Source organism: Pararge aegeria, chromosome 7 (genome assembly GCF_905163445.1).
Source record: "Pararge aegeria chromosome 7, ilParAegt1.1, whole genome shotgun sequence".
Taxonomy (NCBI): Eukaryota; Metazoa; Arthropoda; class Insecta; order Lepidoptera; family Nymphalidae; genus Pararge; species Pararge aegeria.
The window spans coordinates 12915613-12937296 of NC_053186.1; the positions used below are offsets into that span (position 1 = coordinate 12915613).

Sequence of the window (21684 nt, forward strand, 5' to 3'; positions counted from 1 at the left end):
GAAACAGTAGATGAAAAGAAAATAAATATTATTATGGCACTTTTTATTTCCATTATACAAATAAAATAAGAACCAGTAAATTTCAGAGATACAAACATCAAAAAATGGCAGCGGGTTTCAAAACAGTAATTAAACTGACAAACGCATAAAATCTAATCAAGATAATTTTTAATAGAATATAATTATTGTAAAACTAATATAATTAATTTAAATTATGTATAATCATACATTTCTTACAAAAATATGAACTTTTGAATCGTGTTCCATTTTATTATTTATTTCTTTAATCTATCAAAATAAGACGTTACATAAATAGTTGTTACTACCTACCTCAGTAACACTTTTAGAAATAAACAAAATATATTATAAATAAGCTATAATATAATAGTATGAAAATAATAATTATTATAGTATGAAATCTAACTGGGAATCTGATCGCAGTTTAGGTTCCGCCAGTCAGATTAATTATAGCAGACTGATATCGTAATCTTTTTATTTCCAAGAATACAGTCCACTAAAAAAAAGGTTTTTTGTCTATAAAATATGTTTTTTTTTAAACTTGCTACGGAACTGTTGATCGAAAGTGCCTTGACGTATAATGATAGCTGCAGAGACTATCGCTAACACTCGCTATAGGCTGTTGCTGTACACCGAATTATTAATTTCCTTTTTTATCTAATGAAAGAAGATATAATTTATTAACACATTAACGAGGACGAATTGGTTTCGTAACGCGAATAAAAGTTGATAAAAGTAGTTGATCTCGAACTTTCCAAAAGATGTATCACACCAGTCCTACGTTGGAATTTACTTAGTGGATTACCAGATTGGATAAAAGTAAACCAAACCCTGGTAAATCTAAAGGCGCTGGCATTTTTGTGTCTCGTTTGTTTGTTTGAAGACTTTATTGCACACACTTTTTATACAAATTAAACGCAAATACAGAAGAAACTTAGAAAGTAAAATAGAGCGTGCAAAGGCGATCTTATCACTAAAGCGATCTCTTCCAGACAACCTTTGTGTTGGATACAAGTGATCTTTCGTTAATCAAACTGATGAGAACGAACATAGTTTCCAAATGTTACCAGTGTCCACAAGTAGCTACCAGCGACTGAGTCCAGTTGCTGTTACTGAACTTTTGCTCTTATAGTGTCCCGTGCCAGAAAACCTATGTCGGTAACGCAATAATTTAACTCGAGCTTCGCGTTAGTTTTCTTGAAAAAGTTGCATAAAACATACTTTTAATCTACTGTGCTATTATAAGATAGGAACTTTAAGAGTAAAAGAATGAAAAAATACTTAACTTTAGTTAAATACTTTATGGACAATCTAGACTATTTATTAACTTTAGATATTTAATTGCTAAGCGGGATATATTTAGAAATTCAGAGTCTATTCAATGAGGCAATCATATTTTGTTTCCGCTCAGTTTGAAATTGATATAACATACATAAGCTTATAGTAAAATCCAATTACAATATTAAGGATTTCATGTAGGTATGATATAAAAGCTTGGGTACGAATTGCATTGAAACTTCCCCCCTAGCTTTCGTTTTAAGTTAACGAAACTGCTTCTTTGTTGTATACCATACCCAGAAGAGCTTTGAGTGAGTCCAGAAGAGTTACCAAGGTAACCGATAATTATTTGGATTAAACAGGGTTTATCATTTGTTTCGCTCAAGCAAATTTCAGAAATCTATATCAAACCGCTGTCAGACCGATTATTGTACGTGTGCGCTTGACAAAGATCATCCCATTCTTGTTATAATTATATATATTCTAGAAAGACACGATAATATGTACTTCGTACTGTATATAACTGTGAACCTCCAATATTAATGAAAATTAAGATAAAATGTTGTATATCGATAAATAAATCAAACAAAATATTTTTCTTGTTAATACTACTATCGTTTAAAGCAGAACTTTTTTAATATGACGTATCTTGAAGACCCTAAAATAAGGTTTACAATTATTATGAAATAAGAGGTTTAACAATAATAAAGTAATGATGCTCCCTGTTTTCAGATGCTGTACCAAACTCATGGCTAAGTTGAGATCGTGGTTTGTCGTGATTAATGACCGACCACCAAAAAATCACTTATTTTCAGGATATTAACAAGAAATAAATAAGTGGTTATAAAAAATAAAACAAAGCTTGTAAACCTAACTTAAATTGAAAATAAATAAAGAAATTTACAAATCTAAGTACTCAGTAAAAGAGAATAAAATTTAATGGTCGACATACATCGATGCATTTTAACATACACTGCGCTTCATATATTACAAGATATACAATTTATATTTTAACATGAAACTTAGAAGCACAAAACATATAGCTCATACATTATATAACTAATAGGATTTGAATAAGTTAAACAATAAATAAGGACAAATATTAAGGATTTCTAAACAAAATATTTATTCCATCTTTATTACAAGTTGATTTAAAATAGATAAAGTCCTTTAGAAAATACTTAAACATATATAAAGTAGAAACTCGATCCCAGTATGGCCTATACAGATGCTGTATGACGAAATGACAAATCCATATAACTTAACAACAAATATGGCAACATTTTAATGACTAGTATTTTTTTTTGTTAACAATCATGTTTTTTTTTTTCAGTAATAAAGGGCTTTATTATTATTATTATTATTATTATTATTAAACGTGGCATGTCTGCTTGATTAATTATGTGTAGCGTTATTTCACGCCATGATATTGAAGTGTTACAAAACACTGCATAACTACTCCAACGTTATGCCAAATTTATTAATATGGTATGGGTATGGTATTTGAGTTTTACAAAAAAATAAGTTGACGACACTAACTTATACTAAACAAGTAGTCCGTTTGCGTTTGTGCAGGATTCTATAATATTTCTACTTTATCTAGCTATAAGGCAAGGGGAGTTAACCTAAGGTCTATCGGATATAGTCTCATGCATTTAGTAAAATAAGGATAGACAACAACAACATTTACCAATTTAGCGATTTATAGTATCAGAGATTACATCCGTCAGTCAAGAAAGCCTTTCGTATGAGATTCTAGAAGATTCTATTCAGTAATTTGTAAAAAGATTCTGTATTTTGAGTTACCAGCATATAGTTAATATACAACCATACTTAATAGAAAAGACACCAGGATAAGGCAGGCCTAAACTCTGATTAGGTACTTAATTTAGTAGTCCTTAATCTATTAACCTTATATTATACTTAAATAACAACTAAGAAATAATTCAGCTTAAATTTACTAGAAGGTCCTCATTTATGGCGCCTAGTGAGAGATTTACTGCATACGTTACCTAATACGATCGCATTTTAAAAGAGTTTCTATAGAATCGGATGAGCGCCATCTTGTGATCTGTTTCCCAGTACTCTAACTAGATCGCTCTCTTTCAGTTTCATTCAAATTGTAGTTAACTTTCACGTGATCTTCTAAGTAAACGTAGTTTGAAATTCTCACACTATTTTCACTAGATGGCACTTTTTCCATATCATGTAAATCATAGTTTACTTTCACGCGATCGAATAAGTAAACGTAGGTAGAAAACCTAACAATAGGCACCCAGAAGATCGTTCGTGTGAAGCAGTGCAAAGCTAGTTATAGCACAGACCAAATACGCGTGTGTAAATGCCTAACTATTTTTGCGCCGTCTAACGACCACGAGCTTTACGGACAAGTTTGAATTTTCGGGCATACACCATCAAAAAAAACACATGTAAAAATTTTTAATTTCTAGAAAGATGGTGCAGTTTTCATTACATAAAGATTATATACAAAAAAAATAACTGCCTCAGATTTTTGTTCTAGTTTGTAAAAAGTAATTATGTCTTTAAAAGTTAATTCTATGTTATAGAACATGTTCTACGGACTTTTAAGTTTAAAATCCCCCTTTTAAACTTAAAAGTTTTAAGTTTATTTCAAGTAAACTCAAAATTTGGTTATTCACTATTTAGAAGTTAGTAAAGTATTCTAAAAGTTACTACGAATAATGCCTAGAATGGTAGTCGTTTCTGCCATTTATCAAAGATTATACTACCAGCTACGTATGCTGCTAAGTATATAGTTCGCAAAAGCGTCTGTCTAGACGCCAAGGCTGTGTGTCTCCACGAGTAAAACAATCGTTATCATTGAAGTAAAACTTCTTGAGGCGCGACTAGGGAACAATTAAGATTATTCTGACGGAATCCTGAATTGATAATCAAAATTGATTATCAATTAGGATTATTTATTTCCAATATTTTTAAACGGATCAATTGTGACTAGCAAAGTAGATAAAAAACCGACAGTTTTAAAAAGAATATTTTAAATTGGAAAGTTTTTTGAAAGTCTCTAAACATACTTGTTTATAAATTTTCTTTCTTAATTATTAATAAAATTTTCTGACGATTGTGACATTCTATAATATTCAAAACTTAACCTTTAATTTTCTACTTAACAAATGAAAATATTTATAGAATGTAAAAGTGGTATTAATGAATTTTTAATAGAATATATAATGAAATAGTGAATATTAAATGAAATGGCGGAGTCCCAGGAACATTTTACTCTTTCATCAATAAATAATTATAAAAGTTTTACTTCAATGGCGCGTAAAGGTTACAACAATAATATACTAGATCATAGATGTCAGTCATCAAAAAGTATCTGTGAAAAATAAGAATACACTAACGAATTAACAGTCTATCTTCAGTAGTTGACTATAAAATAATTTTCACCAATACTCCGAAAGTGCCCGGGAAATTACGCCATCTATTGGCAATACAGTTTCCCAGAAATTTAACTAGATGGCGATCTTTCGATACCATAGAAATCGTAATTAACTTACACGCGATCAAATAAGTGAACATAGGTAGAAATCTCACACCGCCTAGTGTGAGATTTCTACCTATTTCTGTTGAATTTCTTAATAAAGTAAAGTATTTATAATAATATCCATTCAGTATTTTTAAACAATTAAAAGCTAGCGATTTAAAAACCCAAGCACTTTTTCTTCTAGATTATGCATGGGACTGCATAATACGGATCGTCGTTAACGTGTGTTCAAGTCCAGTGCGTTCGAAATCCAGTAGATATAATTAATAAAATTACTATTTGCTCAAGAGACAGCATAGTAGTTTCAAAGTAAGTAGAATATTGCAGTCAACTTCGAGTTCCTTGCGTTTTTTTTTTATCGTAGCTCATACATATAATGTGCAACAAATTCTTTAATCAATCCAATCTGAAGTCTGAAGAAGTGAAAACTCATATCTCACTTATGTACATTGCAGAGCTACATGCTCAAGTTTGGGTAAGACTACTTGTTTTGCGATCACTCTTGTAGCCAGGATAAGGATTTCTTAAAAATCCAATGATAATCATCCTCTACATAATAATAGCAACATCAGGTACAATGATGGTGCAGTTTTCATTAGCTAGTGGTGATTGGGGGCAGTACCTTGGACTTAGTTTGTCTAGATCCACATTCAGGCCCTTTTGCTTTGCAGTCTTCACAATATAACGTTGCAGTCTTAGGTCACTGAAAATAAAACATTGAAAAATTAGCATAACATACAAACTACAAAAGGGTAATCAAATAAAAAATATGTGTAGAAATATAATTGTGGAGAATTTGATATGTGTAGAAACATAAATAAATCTGTAATAACAATATGTATTAGCTATGTAGCTTGACTCGAACTAACCTTGTCATAAAATATCCAACATACCCACTTAATTCACTTTATTAGACAACAAAGCAAAGAAATACCTACCGTACATCAAACCTTAAATGTATATACTTCACTGTATACAACAGAATAGAATCCAAAATATTCAAGTATTATACTCAGATATATAAACTTAAAATGCATACGAAAATTTACAAATTCAACAGGACTTAAACGCAAGAGCAGTCTTAATATAAGACATAAAAAATGAGAAATCAGATACAATAACATTGGCATCATCAATAGCCTATAACATTCTGCTGCTGGGCTCCCAGGCTCAGGCCAGGACTAAAGGCCTCTACGTATACCCATGCTGAACAGAAGGTTTGGTCATTGCATTAGATGGTATTAGTATAGCAGTACAGAGGATGCAGCTGCCATTCTTTGTTGTGTTGTAGTCGCCTCGTACGACACCCACAGGAAGAAGAGGGGTGGTGAAAACCATATCCTTATCTGCAGTCACCACATGGCACAATGGCCCTTTTTTCCCCATAAACCATTCTGGCGTGATCGAGTAACAAACATTAATCTAATAAAAATACCTAACTAAATATGTCATAATAATCGTTTTATAGTCTTATGAAAAGAATAAACTCACCTCAACTTCATAAGCAGGCAGCAAAGGATACTCAACAGCAACATAACCAGGATTACCCCCACAGTTGTGAAGACCATGTCCATCAGATTCTCCGACATCCTTTAAGTGCAGCACCCACTTACTTTTGAAGTGGTACTGGAACAACCAACCATTTGTATAAAAAAGGTGTAAGAGCCAGTGGCAAATAATATAATCTGAGATCACATGAATTTGGTATTACACTTTTTATAATAAAATTAATTTATTATAAAAATTAAAAATTAATAAAAAAAAAAAAAACTTTGAATAACAAGGGCCAGTAGCAACTGCCAGACTCTATTAATTTATCCCTTGAATAATAGCATTATATTTTAAAAATAGATATATGAGTGATATTTGTGTAGTTTCTATTTAGATTTTTTCATCTATACTCAACCATACTAATCTTCAAAATAGGAGAAGTGCATCAGTTAGTTTATTTGTTTGTTTGTATGTTTTGTTATCTATGTTATTTTTATTATAACTACCATATTCAGTTATATATGCACATAATATATACACACACTTAGTATACTATAACAATAGTATACTATGTTTTATGTACTGCAAAATAATACCCATATAGTCCTCACGTTAACTCACCTTGAACTCTTGTACTATTAGGACCATTTTCTAATTGAATAATAAACTGTTGCTGAATTGAATGGGATTGTTAAGGTTTGAAGTCCATTGGAAGTCAGATTAATCAATTTTTATACTTGGTATTTCTTTTAAACATTTCATTTATGCAATGGTTTGTTGATCTAGTGGATTGCATGGATAGCATTCACTATGCTTCACAATTTCCCAGTTTAAGTCAAGAATTGTTATCCAGAATAGTTGTCAAGAAGCTTTCTGGACTAGACTAGATTAAGGGAGTTGGCATTACATTTCCTGCCTCAGAGAGCAGGTTTAGCTATTGGTGATTATCATTAAAGCATTCATATATCACCTTAGGTGATGGCATGTGCCAAGCAAGAAATGACATTATTTATGTTATCAAAAATAACCTCTCTGGTGTAACTGTGTAGCCTTATGGGTGACAGGTCTTTCTAAACTGACAAGCTTGAACTGCAATAGTTAATTAGTGCCTATTATGTACCCTAAAGTATGCCCTCATAGAAACCAATTAGAGGCATTGGCTTAAAAGTACTAAATCCCCTGTAAGTTAGTAAATTTTATTTGTAGCTTAAGCCCATAGTAGACGGCCGATTGGCGCAGTTTGCAGCGACCCTGCTTTCTGAGCCCAAGGCTGTGGGTTTGATTCCCACAACTGGAAAATGTTTGTGTGATGAACATGAATGTTTTTCAGTGTCTGGGTGTTTATATGTATATTCTAAGTATTTATGTATATTATTCATAAAAATATTCATCAGACGCCTTAGTACCCATAACACAAGTTACACTTACTTTGGGGCTAGATGGCGGTGTATGTATTGTCATAGTAAATAAAAAAAAAAGTATATATAGTAATGTACAAACATCAAGCTAAGCATAGGTTTCAAGTATTAGTCAATCTATGATTGAGAACAAAGTTGAGAACCTGTTTTTAGCTCATCGGTTTATTAATACAGATTTTTATCTTGGGTGGGGTTGCAGTCAAGTACTACTACGTAAGTAGTTACTAGTAGTAAGTACTACTCATAGAATATCAAAAGTTGAAAGAAATAAATATAATCTGCATAAAAGCTGTATAGAGAACAGTTTTATTTACCAGGGATAGATTAAACAATGTAAAGGGTAACCGCTACGCTCCTAAAGTTAATAAATAATATAATAACATCAGGTTACGGAAATTAAGTCAAAATTATGAAAACCTTGCAGTAAAGTAAATAAGTAAAAAATGTATGTTTTTAGTATTTTGAAACTTTTACTCACTTTATCAAAAACCATAACACTATTTAACAAATCGCGACGCTTCTTACTCGGGAACTATTAAATTCTCTCGGATTTCGGTTTCACACATGATTGATAATGAGGCACTATTTGTACTTGTGTATCTTAAAGTGTTTAATTAGATGAGTTTCAAAATTCAAATTTTTGTATTTTAATTCAAAACAAAAATTTAGCCAATTGAATATGTTCGTATTTTGCTGTCAAACTTATCGATTGTAACCATAGACAAATTTTTTCGTCGTAAAATACTTTTTATGACATAGACTATGTCTTTACTTCGTTTATATCATAACGTCATCGTAGTGTTAAATGAAATAATAGCTGCAAATATAAAAAAAATAATAGTATCAATATTTAACATGTCCATGCCATATTATTGTTGAACATTGGTGCTCTTTAGACGCGGCTGTATACATGCACTACACGCATTATAATAATAGCATCAAGATTATTATTGAATATGAAAATTGATTGTACAATAAGACATAAGTAGGTACCTATGATGCAAATAGGAATTTCTCCGAAAGGTTCAGGAATGTTAGTCAAATCATACACATACATACTGCTCCCTCCCCCTTTTTAATGGCAAACTCAGTCAGTCTTCCTTAGCATCCAAATAATATTTATCTTGACCACCTGATCCCTGAATTGAACTGAATCGTTGTGGTTATTCAAATTAACGTTTCTCCAAGTGGCCGAGGGGTCCTAGCACCTGGCTATTGGGTTATTTTAGGTTTTTAAAGGTAAAATTTTAAATTATTAAATTTATAAAATTTTATAAGTAAGTTGATCAGTCTTATTAAAAAAAAAATTATGAAAGTGATAGTTAATAGATGCATTTATTTAACATGTTTCTATTCTATTCTATTCGTAAGTTTACTGTAAAGAGGTATAGGCACCTAAGAATGGGCGCTCCGTACTAACGCATTTGTACCGATCGACCACCATCAAAAACGTTACCAAGGAATGGTAACGTCAGACAATCAACCTTATACCGTGATAAAAGGGCAAGGAGACTGGAAAAGAATGACTGTATGGCATTTGACATAACATATACAAACAGTGTAGATTGTAGAACAATATAATTATCATTGTAATGTATTTGGAAAGAGTTTGGTAAGAAGCTTTCACTCTTCGATAATGATAAATGAAACAAAGTCTGTTGGAACACCAATATATTATTCACAATAAAACAGTCCTATTTGTTAAACAACAAACACACCAGCTTCTTCAACGATTATATTGCAACTCTCTGCTTTTTGATCCGACGAAGGCGACTTTAAGGATTTTTTCAAACGACATTCTCTTTTTAATTTGGCGGCTAAAGCTTCTATATCGTTTTTCATCCGATTGTCTCTAAAATACAAATGTGTATATTAAAATCTAAGCACATATTATCAGCTTCTTGAACCCGTAATCGGTAACTCTTTGACTGGTCGTCTTCATAGCAATAGCAAACACACAATTTGACACACACAGTGGTCATTGAAATACTCTAAGTTTTTTGCCCCAACCAGTTATCAACTATTTCAAAAACTATAAGGACGGAGTATACTTACATATAATTTATACGAATGCAATAAATGCAAGATGTGCAAACGCAAACACCGACACACGTCATAAATAATATAACAGATACAGTAACCCCTTGGAATACTCTCACAACTTCCATGCGTAATTTTTCTAAAATAAAAAGTAGGTCAATAGATTATTTAGAAGCGTAATCAAATAATATATGTTAGATAGAGCTTTTCTCTCACCTTGAATGTTATATCTTTCTTGCAACGATTGTAAAAGTTTTTTCACATCAACTACACATGCGTCTAATGTTTCATTGTAGAATAAAACGCTGCAAAAAAATATGTTCATTACTACCTAGTTTAATAATTATCTATATAGCTAGATATTTTTTTACAATTTATTTATACCTAAAAAAGATATTTATTAGGTAAAACACCTTTGATTTGAAAGAAAATTTGTGAAATGCGATGCATGCAGACAATACGTATGTACCTAAACCATCCGCAAAAAAATATGATACTTAACGTGAAGCACAAGTGGCGGACCGACAGACAGCCCGTCAGAGTACTGCCTGTTCACTCACTCACATCTCTGTGTGAGTGAAAAATGAGCGTTCGGTCTGCTCTGAATATGATATTTATTTCCTACATATATAAAGTGTACATTTTGTAAAATAATATTTAATAAAACCGACTTAATAAACGTTTGGTTTGTGTCGCCTCGGTATCTTTAAATTTATTTATAAAGTCCGGTGAACATAAGAAGTGTCGGAATCGATGTCGATTACGTGAATTTAAAACTTGTAAGATAACGGGCCTTCAAGTCTAAATTGGATAAGTACTTTAGAGATTTGAATGCGCTATTACTGAAGGTCTGGGATTCTTCATAGGCCTTCAGGCCCCTCCGAGAGCCTTAGTACACGGAGGGTTACGGTACTGGTGTAAGTAGGTGTAAGATCACGGATCGCGTCATGGGTCAGCCTGTACAGGACGGAGCAATGCAGGGTACGGTAATCATTGCATAGACGCAGAAAAGGATTTGGGAGTCGTGAAGTCGGTTCTTAAAAGTCGGGCTTAATTATTTCTGAAATCTGTGAAATACTTACGCTGCTGAGGAATCACAACCACATTTGTTATCGCAGTCTTGACCAGCAATACAATCTCCAACCTCCCCACACCCAGAGCTTATTGCCTAAAATGATATGTGCATGAATAGATGTAAGCATGTCCGACTACGATTATCGAGGTCCTATGGGTAAATTCCTAGTCGGACCAAAAATTACTAGGTGTTGTTGGCGTTTTTCAACCCCATGCTTCGAATAGCATGCCAAGCCGTCGGTTCCAGTTATAATGACTTGCATCTTGACAACATTCCTTGTAGCAAACCTCGCAAACCTCTAAATCAATGTCTTAAGTGACAGAAGAAGCCAAGTGGGCACCAATAGATTGAGAATGGTTATGGTGATGATGACGAACAGATATTTATTAAATTCTTGGAAAAACTCATTAAAAATAGTCACATACTCACATTTTCCTCACCCATAGATGTTGCCTCTGATAATATAAAAACAATTTAAAAAAAAACCAATTTAATAAAGATTAAAAAAATATATTATTTCAAATTAAAACTTACTCGTATTTGAAAGTAAACAAAAAAATATCATAACCAACGTCTTACTGATACGCACGAATTTATAACGACACCCACTCATTATTTCGTTAGCGTTACGTTTCTAATACACCCTGAAATTGATTTATTTAATTCGATGTGTTTATTGTTTCGAAATTAGAATTCTGTTAACATAACTGAATTTAAGCTCAGTATAAATGCAGTGGATATGTATTTTCGCTGTTTGGGTGGCGACCAAAATAGACTGACCTCGAATTCGAATACGTTGAACAAATGACATTAGGCAATTTAATAGATAGGTACTTCATTACATGTTCAACATGATTTGTGAGTTTTTCAACGTATTTACAAGTTTTTTTCAATAAAAAATCGCTTAGAACCTATTTTTGTACTGTAAATATGAAAAGGTAGGTATATACCCTACCTTATATGAAATTTAAAGTTTTTTCAATATTATAAAAATTTTAAAAGCTACACTCTCATAATAATTGTAAATACTCGTGTTTATGTTAAATTATATTTCACGATAAAATTTCTACTACCACAACATATTTAAATTTATGCGCCTTTAATCGAAATTCATACCTCTACATTATCGATGACTCGTAGTCTATGGGTGAAAATAAACGAAATAAGCAGGTACACGAATTTTAGGGTAGTGCGGTGGCATGTCTGAATAAAAATAGGGTGATCTAGAGGCGTCAAATCTCTATAACGCTAATAATAATTATTATTACATTTATTATTATACTATGAATACAAACTCAATTTACATTTTTTGGTTGGATTTTCATTGATAACATACATTTTAATCTGTGGCTCTGTCAACACATTAAAAAGGATTCAATATAGAAAAAAAAATTAAAATGCTATTGTCGTTAAATGCCATCTGTCAGTTTCAACTCAGAAGTAGTGTTGCTAGCTATAGATCACTTCCGTTATTTAGGGTACTTATGTACTTTCAAGAATATTGCTTTACACCTTTTTTCTATATTTCACCTTGGATTTTCAATGTTAATAGTAATACAACATCACCTTTTGTATAATCTTTTACTGTCTTGTCAAATTCTGTTCTGCCGTTCTGAAAGTGAAAGCGAAACAAACAAAACAAGGAAAAAATAGAAAATGACTGTGTTGACTACATACTAGCTGTTCCTAAGGGTTAACGTAATAGCCAATTTAGGCTATTTTTTACAGTTTATATTATGGCTTAATTATGATAATATGATTTTTGTACGTAATAAAAAGTACCTATCTTTATAATGTAGATTATAAATTTTATTTAACATTATTATAGTTTTCTCAGCGCACGCCAAAATATGACGTTTACAGGCAAATGTTTCCCTAATTTGGGTTACGTTATTGTAATTTTACTAATTTCCACAATTTTTTACCATTACCGTGAAAACCGATTATTTTTCTGAGACAAAAATTAGCCTTTGCCAAAAAATTTACTGGTTGCTTGTTTTGGGTTTGAAGGATGGATACATGTACAAGCACTTTCACATTTATAATAGCATTGTATAAAGAATAATAATATATCTATATACATTTACAACATTCTTAAAGGTATATAGAAATTACATCTGGCAACATTGCTATGAAGATAGGCCCCTCTTTTCTACCTATAGATTACCTACTATCAAAAACCAGTTTATTTACCGATCACATTCGGTTTTCAGACGTCAGTTGGAAGTTGGACTTTTATTTAAGTCGCGCGGCAAAATTGTGATCGCATCGTGGTTCCCATAAGAATTCATTGTTTGCGCATTCCCATTATAGTTCTTAAAATATGGTTAAGTTACCGCTACGTGTTATTAAAATATTTATTTACAGTTATCGTAGTTTAGTGTGTTGAGCTTTGTTTTCTTTTTTTGAAAATACATAGTGTATGCGAAGGTGTGTCTGTCGTGCGAAGGTTTGAATTTCGAACCTAGTGATTGGTGCATTCGCGTGAAAACTAATGAAATGTGCAATTAATTTGTTAAAAGAGATGTTACCTGAACGTAAATTAGTTCTAAATCAGTTGTTTCATACTTGAGTGATTTGTGCCTGGCTGCGAGACGAGTTATCAAGTAAACGTGAGTAAAAGTATCAATTGAATAACTGTAACTCTGCTTTAGATATTGTAGTTTTTATGGTTGAATAAGCACTAGCAAAGTTTTCTTGTTAGAATTAAACGCACTTGACTGATATACCTACTCTCATACATTTTATAATAAAATATGTAAGAAAATCAAACCTAGTCAGGTTTATTATATACATTTTATTTACTAGTCTATCATAGAAAAATCTTATAAGTTTTTTTAAAACAAGGTAAATCTAAATAGAATCTTGTTAGCAAACCTAAGATTGTTGCACAAGGTTTTCATATTGTAAAAAAAATAAAAGCTTTTCGTCTCGAACGGTTTAGCATATTATATGCGTAGTCTTATGCAGTTTTTTAAAAGTAAGTCTAAGATTAAAAATCTGGATTTGGAATGTGGAACACTGTGGATTTTTACACAATGAAAATAAACTTCTGCATTACTCTCTGTAAGCTCAAAACATACCCATCAAGACCAATCGTAAGAGGCCTAAATCATGTGTTATAAGTTTCTAAGAAGCTAGGTTGCAGACATTCCTAAATGATTGCAAAACCAAATATGAAGTCTTTTAAACAAATTGTCCTCTCAGATCCCAAGGCAAAATGTACGCAAAAATTAACATTTGCGGGTCGGGAATATCAATACAAAAATGCATGGAATACCTACAACAACTGATGAAATTTCTGACAATCCTTGCACTATAGAACAGATAGTTTAGAACCATTGCAAAGCTCAGTTTTTTAAACAAGGAAAGGTGCTTTCTGTCAGATCTTGTTGACCCAAGTATATACGGAAAGATGTATGTGCATTGGCTATTGCAAGATTGGACCGGTAAAATCAATAAGGTTTCTAGGAAACATGAACATCTGCTATTCCCATGTTTAGAGTAAGAACCTGTAGGGAAGAAGTGTATAAGTAGAAGTGGGGCCCACCACAAGATAGTAGATCCCTGTGTTTAAATTCTGAACAATGTTTCATATAAACTGTAATTCATATGAGTTTGAAATTCTTTCAGATGTGCAGGATACTGGCAAGGAGAAACAACAGATCCTAATGTATACAAACGCCAAAGAGATAGGCTGAGTCATGCAGCCATGGCCAGCGGCAAGGTCCTTTATTCCATAGCTGTGGTGGTACTTGGCTTTATCTGCTTTGTCGTTGGAGCTGTAGCAGTGGGGTTGCCCGCTTGGGGACACTTTTATAGCTGTGAGTATTAATCATAGTCATTTCCTTTGAATTTACATCGTCATGTTCTGAACTTTTTTTAAAACATATGTTAAAAAAGTTTTTTAGGGAATATTAAGTGCTTCGTGATATCACACTGCAATCCATATATAGTAACCACAGTTAAAACCGCAGCTAGTATTATAACTTTGTATGGGAATCAATTTGATATTGAATGGTTTCTTTAACTTGTTTTGTTAATTATTTATTTGGAATCAATGCAGGGAATGTTTATTTAAAGGCATGATGCAATATAACTTGAAAGCAAGTTTTTGTTCATATATTGAATCAAACTATGATGACTCTACCCACATTGAGTAATTACTTAATATGAAGTAAAATATATATTCAATTAAAAAACGATTAAAACGACTTGAAATAACTTAGGTTTTATTCACAAATTTAAAATGGTTATTTTAAAGAAAATAATTAAATTAACAAGTTTAGGTAATAACATAGTGATTAGTGCTTACATTCTCTTTGACTTGTTTTTAATCTACTTATACTATATTCTTACATGCACTCAAACACCACTTTTTCGCATACAACTTTTGAAAAGTTATCCATACAAACTTTATCTGACTGATACCTCTGGAGTTTATTGCGTTCAGACAAATAAACTTCCTCCATGATGAACTTTTTACATTCGGGCTATTGAACACAAAAAAACAAAACAAACCCAAATGGTAGTTAGCACATTAAAAAAAACTGCATTTGTATCATAAGTACAAATAGTAAAGTCTACCTTGTCTCTATCTATTAAAGTTTAATAATTAAACAAACACGAAAATTGCGTAAGAATGATTTCATGGGACCTTTAAAATAATAACACAATCCAAAGCCAAATAACTTGTTAAAAAAATGAGGACACAAAAAACCGGACCCTACGAACGGAAGTTGGCACCCAGAAAAGTGGGGCAGGTATAGGGTTACCATAATCATTTCTAAATTTAGACTTTCCCTTTAATTAAGGTTTCAATGTATCGATTTCTCTATTTTCTTTGCAATTTTACCGGAAACTAAACCTATTATACCGCACCGCACCGCTAGTTTATATAATATACTATGTATTAATGTATGTATATGCGCCTTCGTTCGCGTAAAACTTCTGGTAAGTTTCCCATACAAACTTTCTTCCCCCTATTCCATACAATGTAACCCAACCCTCCGCGTTGTGTCACTCGGCTGTGCTATTTCTTTGTTTGCGAGATTTATTTGGCCGTAGCGCAATTTTAAATCGCGTATAATATTCCTCAAGATAGAATTTTAAAAAGATTTTTTAAAGAGAGTAGAGCCGGTTAGACACGTTGTTTGCAGCAATATGACATAAATAAGCTGATGATGATCAACATTATTGTATATTGTATTGTAGTAGTATAAATTTCGTAATTTCTTAACTGTGATTTTGCCGTCCTAGCATAGACTTTATCTTTTCTAATGATGAGTCTCTATTATTCTGAAAATAAAAAAGCGTTGAAACAAAAAAGAATTGGATATTCGCTCCAAAATTGAATAAACGCGTGCAACCTATTTTCTAGCGAACCAAGAATTCATTATTTCATAACACCCAACTGAATAAATACATTACGTTTGCTTGTGATGAAATGCGTCAATGACAATCAATTTCGAATTTATATTTTATTTTTCAAGAAATATTCGATGTTTGAAGTATATTTTTTGTCCTAATCTCAAAATATGTAATACTGTTTTTATCAAAAAACGTGAGATTTAATAAAAAATAATGCATCTGATAGCCCAAGAATTCGCTTCGATTTATTAATAAACCCTGCGGTTAATAAGTCATGCTATGATGTATCTTAATCTTTCGAATCTAAAATAACTGATGTCAGAGAGAGAGAGAAATCGGTCAAATTCGTTTAAGTATTCAATCTATCACCCTAAGTGGTAAAAGCCATGATAAAGGCTTCGGCTTCCTTTTCGGGGGAGCGGATTTTGAAATTCGCAAAGACGTGTTAGGTGACGTAGTGTAAATAAGTACAGCTCATAAAATCATTGCTGGTAAAAACAGAGAGAAAGGAATTAAAAAAAAAACTTGTTTTTTCGGTGACGCTGCTGACAAAAAATCATATTAGCTTGATAAGAGGTTATTAGAAATTCACCAGTAAAAAATGTTTAGTTTAAATATTTTATCTATTTTAGTTAAAATAATTAAAGACAAAAAAAACTCAAGATCTGTCCGCTAAAGTTCATCTAATAAGGTAACACTAATGAAAGAAGAGTCAAGTATCACGTACAATTATTTTTACCTTTCTAAAGCCCTAAACAGTTACAGAGATTAGCAGATCGGTTCATTGTGATTAATGAATTGAGTTCGATAAAAAATATTGATCGTTCAGATCTCTCTGTGCTGTAGCCCGCGTGTGCTGTTTTCATCTACTATTAACTATAAAGCGGTGATAGCCTAGTGGGTAGACTTACTTCCGGGGGCCCAGTTCGAATACCAGCTCGCACATCTAGAGTTATGTGCGTTTTAAGCGATTAAAAATAACTGGCTGCAACGGTGAACGAAAACGTCGTGAGGAAACCTGTATGCCTGAGAGTTCTCTTTCATATTCTCAAAGCTGTATGAAGTCCACCAATCGGCACTGGGCCAGCGTGGTGGACTACGGCCTTTACCTCTCATTATTGTGGGAGGAGACCCGTGCCCTGTAGTGGGCTGCTGGTGGGTTGTTGATGATGATGATGATGATTAATGCTCATATTTCTCTTCCCTACTAAAGTTATGAATGCGCAAGTTCTGCATGACAAAAATCATAAACCTGCAAAACATACTTTAACGTTTATTATATTAATAGCTTTTGCTCGCGTTGATGTAATTTTTCCATCCCTTGGGAATAATCCTTTTTTCCTTGATGTAAGGTGGTACCCTTTGGTCATGATCGGATGAGTGGTCAACGCATGAAAGCGTAACAAATGAAATCACACTCGAATTTATAATATTGGTGACAGTAGGATTTTCGTTTCTAAATACCTACAAAATATCCGGATCAATATCCGTTTAGTCTTTTTTTCTCATTGGGCCAACCAGGCTATTAATAATGGTGAAAATCATGTCAACCCTTTGCCCTGTTGCTGCGTAAAAATAGGACAAATCATCAAACAAACTATAGCTATACTCGATACAGCTAAGTGAAAGGTATAATTATGGTGGATGGCTATTTGAAATAAAGACGACAGTACAAATATATTAACGGAAACTTGATACCTATATTTGAGAGAATAAGAGTATTACATAGCTACATAACGACTTATATTACTTGATACTTATATAGGTACCAGGCCTGTTTCACTTTGCACTTTAGATACGAAATTATACCTCATCATCATCATCATCACATCAACCCCATCACAGAGCACGGGTCTCTCCACAATGAGAAAAGGTTAAAGTCGTAGTCTAACAAGCTGGCCAAGTGCTTATTGGTGGACTCCACACACCTTGGAGAACACTGACGAGAACTTTCAGGCAAGCAGGTTTCCTCACGATGTTTTCCTTCATTGTTGAAGCAAGTGATAATTTCATTATTTAAAACGCACGTAACTTAGAAAAGATAGAGTTGCGTGCTGGGATTCGACCCCGAAAGTACAGTCGAGGTCCTACCCAATTCGCTAATACCGCTTCAAACCATCCCTAATCATAACTAATTGAGTCATGGATAGATTACTCGTAATAATGCGCCTGTCTTGAAGTTGCGTTGTCACTGATGGAAGAAGACGGTCGGTACACGGGTAGCTTCCCTCTCTTTTCATGGTATGTCCTACAAGTTGGATAAAATATAAACAATATTATGTTAGCTGTCGACCGGCGAGTAATAACAGCCTGAGTTGTTCGTTAAATGGTGACGGCAGCGTTACGCGTGAGACGTTCATTCCTGCGTTGCTGTTGTGTCGGTAATCCGAATATTTCAATTTATTATCATCGCTATTCATGTTAAAGTCTAGGTCATAAAAGTCGCGGACAATTTGCAACTACAACTTAAAACTTATCACTGAGCAGTTGGAGTACTTCTGAAAACTAGTGTACTGAATACCTCAGGAATCAATAATTTCTAATCCCGTGAAAAATAGTTGTGACCAACTTATAATTGCAATAAGTTTCATGTACACTGTATGTAGTTAACCGCAAGTCTAAGTATGTCGTTAATAAAGATCCCTATTTTCTCATCCCGTATGGATGCCGTAATGATACGGAATCCTTTCATAACGCGCCTCCCATTCGCATTTGAGCCTTTTATTTTTTACCTGCGCTCACCGTTTGGGCTGTATAGAATTTTCTTGTGCTCAAAACTCACGGTGCATTTTAAAAATGTGGCTCGCCCGCCAAACGGGGCATTGACCCCGAGACCTTTGTGACAACACTATAAGATGCCACGAGCAGCTTATGGTGATTTGACTTGTTTTTGTAAATATTATTCCGGACATTAAACTCGTTTTGAGAATATAGACTTGCTTGGATTGAGTTCTTAGACAAATTGCTGTTAGATATATCCGTCACACTTATTAATTAGTTGCATTTGCACACACAATAAGATACATATATATCTAGTTATCTACTAGTTTTATTAACCTTTTTCCTTGTATTTTGGTGTGTTTTCTAATGTAAATAGCGATCAAAATAAAATCTAGTAATCTGATTTTAGGTTATCAGAAAACTCGCTAACATTTGCATCACCAGAGGGTGAAACCAACGCAATGCCTTGCTGACTTTTAAGGAATTTATTGTGTGGCACTAATGGTATTACTCTTATCTGAGAAAAAAACCAGGTGGCCCAGATCACGACTTTGTTTCTACGATGTGAGGTTAGAGAACAAGGATGGTGGTATCATTGCGTTCAAATCGTCGTAAGCACGGCTTATTCCCTGTTGCCGTGCTTTGGCAGATGGACAGATTAATCTTATCCCTTCTCAGGGAGGTAATAATCGGGAGATATTAATTAATATGTCCATCTGCCATAGCACGGCAACAGGAAATAAGAGAAGTTTATCCCCGTTTATTATTACACGTATTATTCGGATATTATTTCGCCAATGCCCCGAGCAATTGGCGAAATATAATATTAAATAAATTATTTAAATAAAGCGAAACACAAAGAGAGTAAACAATGTCGTCATGAAAAAAGTTAGATACGATTATAATAGTGATAATACGCCATTGCGGCCTAAACCCGTTGAATATATCTGAGAATCTGTCCAGCGATACGTACATAAAGTAACGTAAGAATCGTAAGCTAATCCGTCAACCCGTTTTAGCGATTTGCGAGGTAGCATCTAGCTAACTTTCTGATTGCATTGGTGGAGCAACGGCAAGGTTGCTAATTACAGTGTCTATATGACCTATTTTATTTATATAAAACTATGACCTATTTTGGAGGTTCAATAAAATTTACCCTAAACTTCACATTTTGAGGCATGGTCCTCGATTAAATTCGTTTTCAAGAAATTGACCCGAGAGAACTGCTTAGTAGGGTTCCCAAGATTTGTGTGATAATAGTAACAGTAATATAGATACAGATAATAATAATAGTAATAGCAACAGTAACTTTAGATTTTTTATTAAGTACTACCTAAGTACAGACAAAAATTGTATCCTCCGATTATATCCCCTGACAGGGGATATAGTTAACGTGTCCACCTGCTAAAGCACGGGAACATGGAATAGCAGAAGTTCACATCCGTTTATTATTACACATATATTGTTTGGATATTATAATGCTCATATGCCAATGAGTTGATAAAGCTGTGTTAGAAGTTAAATTTGAATCCTTTCCCCGGGGATATGATTGTCTCCTGCCCATGCTAGCCGTGGTGATTGACATTATTTTTGCATAGTTTAACAGTTCTATACGTTTATAGCCCGGAGAGCGACACATACAAATATATATTCATTAAATTTGTCGCAGCTATACATCGTCTTAAGGCTCGGCATTACGTTTGTTTTTCACGGCTCTTCATTTCTCACATAGATTCTCATAGTACGACTCGCCCAAATACGAAGTTAACTCTTCAAAAATAACGGTTCAAATGTTACGCTTACCGAAAAAATGTTACTGTACAATTATTATCATCGTTTCTTAGCGAAGGCCACGTTGTTTTAACGATTAAACAAACGTGAAGTTGTAAAAACGTTACACTGTTTTGGTCAATGAACAGCTATTATTTTTACCCACGACGGAACGGTGACGGTACATGCATTTGGAGTTGGACTAAGAGTGTGTGTGATTATGTTTGTGTGTACATAACATTTGCTCGAAAACTTCCGTTTCTATTTTTAATATTACCTCAGAGCTCATTCTTAAACTATAAGTTTAAGTTTCTCAGATAGTACGAGGTATACTCAAATACTGATTTTTTTTTTTTAAATATGGCCAATTAACACCAACTTATTCGCGTAGAATTACTGTTTACCCCCATTCCTGCAATATAAAAAAAAGTGTAGAACAATCCTTTCGAAGTCCGGTTTCGAAGGTATATGAAAAAGTTCGTCGGAATTATTCCAGCTTTTCCAACGGTAACGAATTGCCTAGAACAATCCTTTCAAAGTTTACCTGCTTATGTTATTGCCATAAGTCCCGTTTTCACTAAACCTAGGCATCGCCTAAATTTAAACCTAATGATTTATGTTTAAAGATGAAAAAACGTTGCTCCAACTCTTAGCTGATAACTATTGATGTATGTCTAGGAGCCACCTTAGATTCAGCTTTATTTAGGCATTGCCTTGTTCTTGTGATGATCATCGGTACTCCTATTTAGACTAGCTACTCTTCTAGGTTTCACCCGCGTTAACTATGGATCGTAAATCGTAACCAAAGGCGTAATAAAAGCCGCGCTAAATCATTTACTGTAAAAAACATTTTTTTAACGCATGCCGATAAAGCAGCACGTGAGTGGTTTTTATTTCTGGCATTTCTTGACGTTTCAAAGGGGTTTATGAATTAGGCCTACTAGAATTTTCAAATTTTTTTTGCATTAAAAAATATG

The 21684-nt window shown here is 33.2% G+C and overlaps 2 protein-coding genes and 1 long non-coding RNA gene across 3 annotated transcripts in view; 1 reads left to right on the plus strand and 2 right to left on the minus strand.

Moving 5' to 3' along the window:
- Nucleotides 1-4564: 4564 nt before the first annotated feature.
- LOC120625158 lies at nucleotides 4565-8489 on the minus strand. Its single transcript, XR_005658786.1, has 3 exons — nucleotides 8210-8489; nucleotides 6314-6448; nucleotides 4565-5525 (listed from the first exon to the last, which is right to left on the minus strand). It is a non-coding gene; the product is annotated as an uncharacterized LOC120625158 (long non-coding RNA).
- An 898-nt stretch (nucleotides 8490-9387) lies between these two features.
- Nucleotides 9388-11624, minus strand: LOC120625210. The gene is made up of 6 exons (XM_039892198.1): nucleotides 11381-11624; nucleotides 11276-11301; nucleotides 10854-10939; nucleotides 9988-10076; nucleotides 9787-9910; nucleotides 9388-9583 (listed from the first exon to the last, which is right to left on the minus strand). Exons 1-6 carry the CDS (start codon nucleotides 11457-11459, stop codon nucleotides 9433-9435), a joined length of 555 nt encoding a protein of 184 aa, XP_039748132.1. The 5' UTR covers nucleotides 11460-11624; the 3' UTR covers nucleotides 9388-9432.
- A 1435-nt stretch (nucleotides 11625-13059) lies between these two features.
- The window catches only part of LOC120625227, a 55737-nt gene continuing 47112 nt past the window's right edge, over nucleotides 13060-21684 (plus strand). The window contains exons 1-2 of the mRNA XM_039892223.1: nucleotides 13060-13458; nucleotides 14480-14670. Of these exons, the coding sequence (XP_039748157.1) occupies nucleotides 14559-14670 (112 nt within the window). The 5' untranslated portion in view covers nucleotides 13060-13458; nucleotides 14480-14558. The remainder of the gene's footprint in view (nucleotides 13459-14479; nucleotides 14671-21684) is intronic.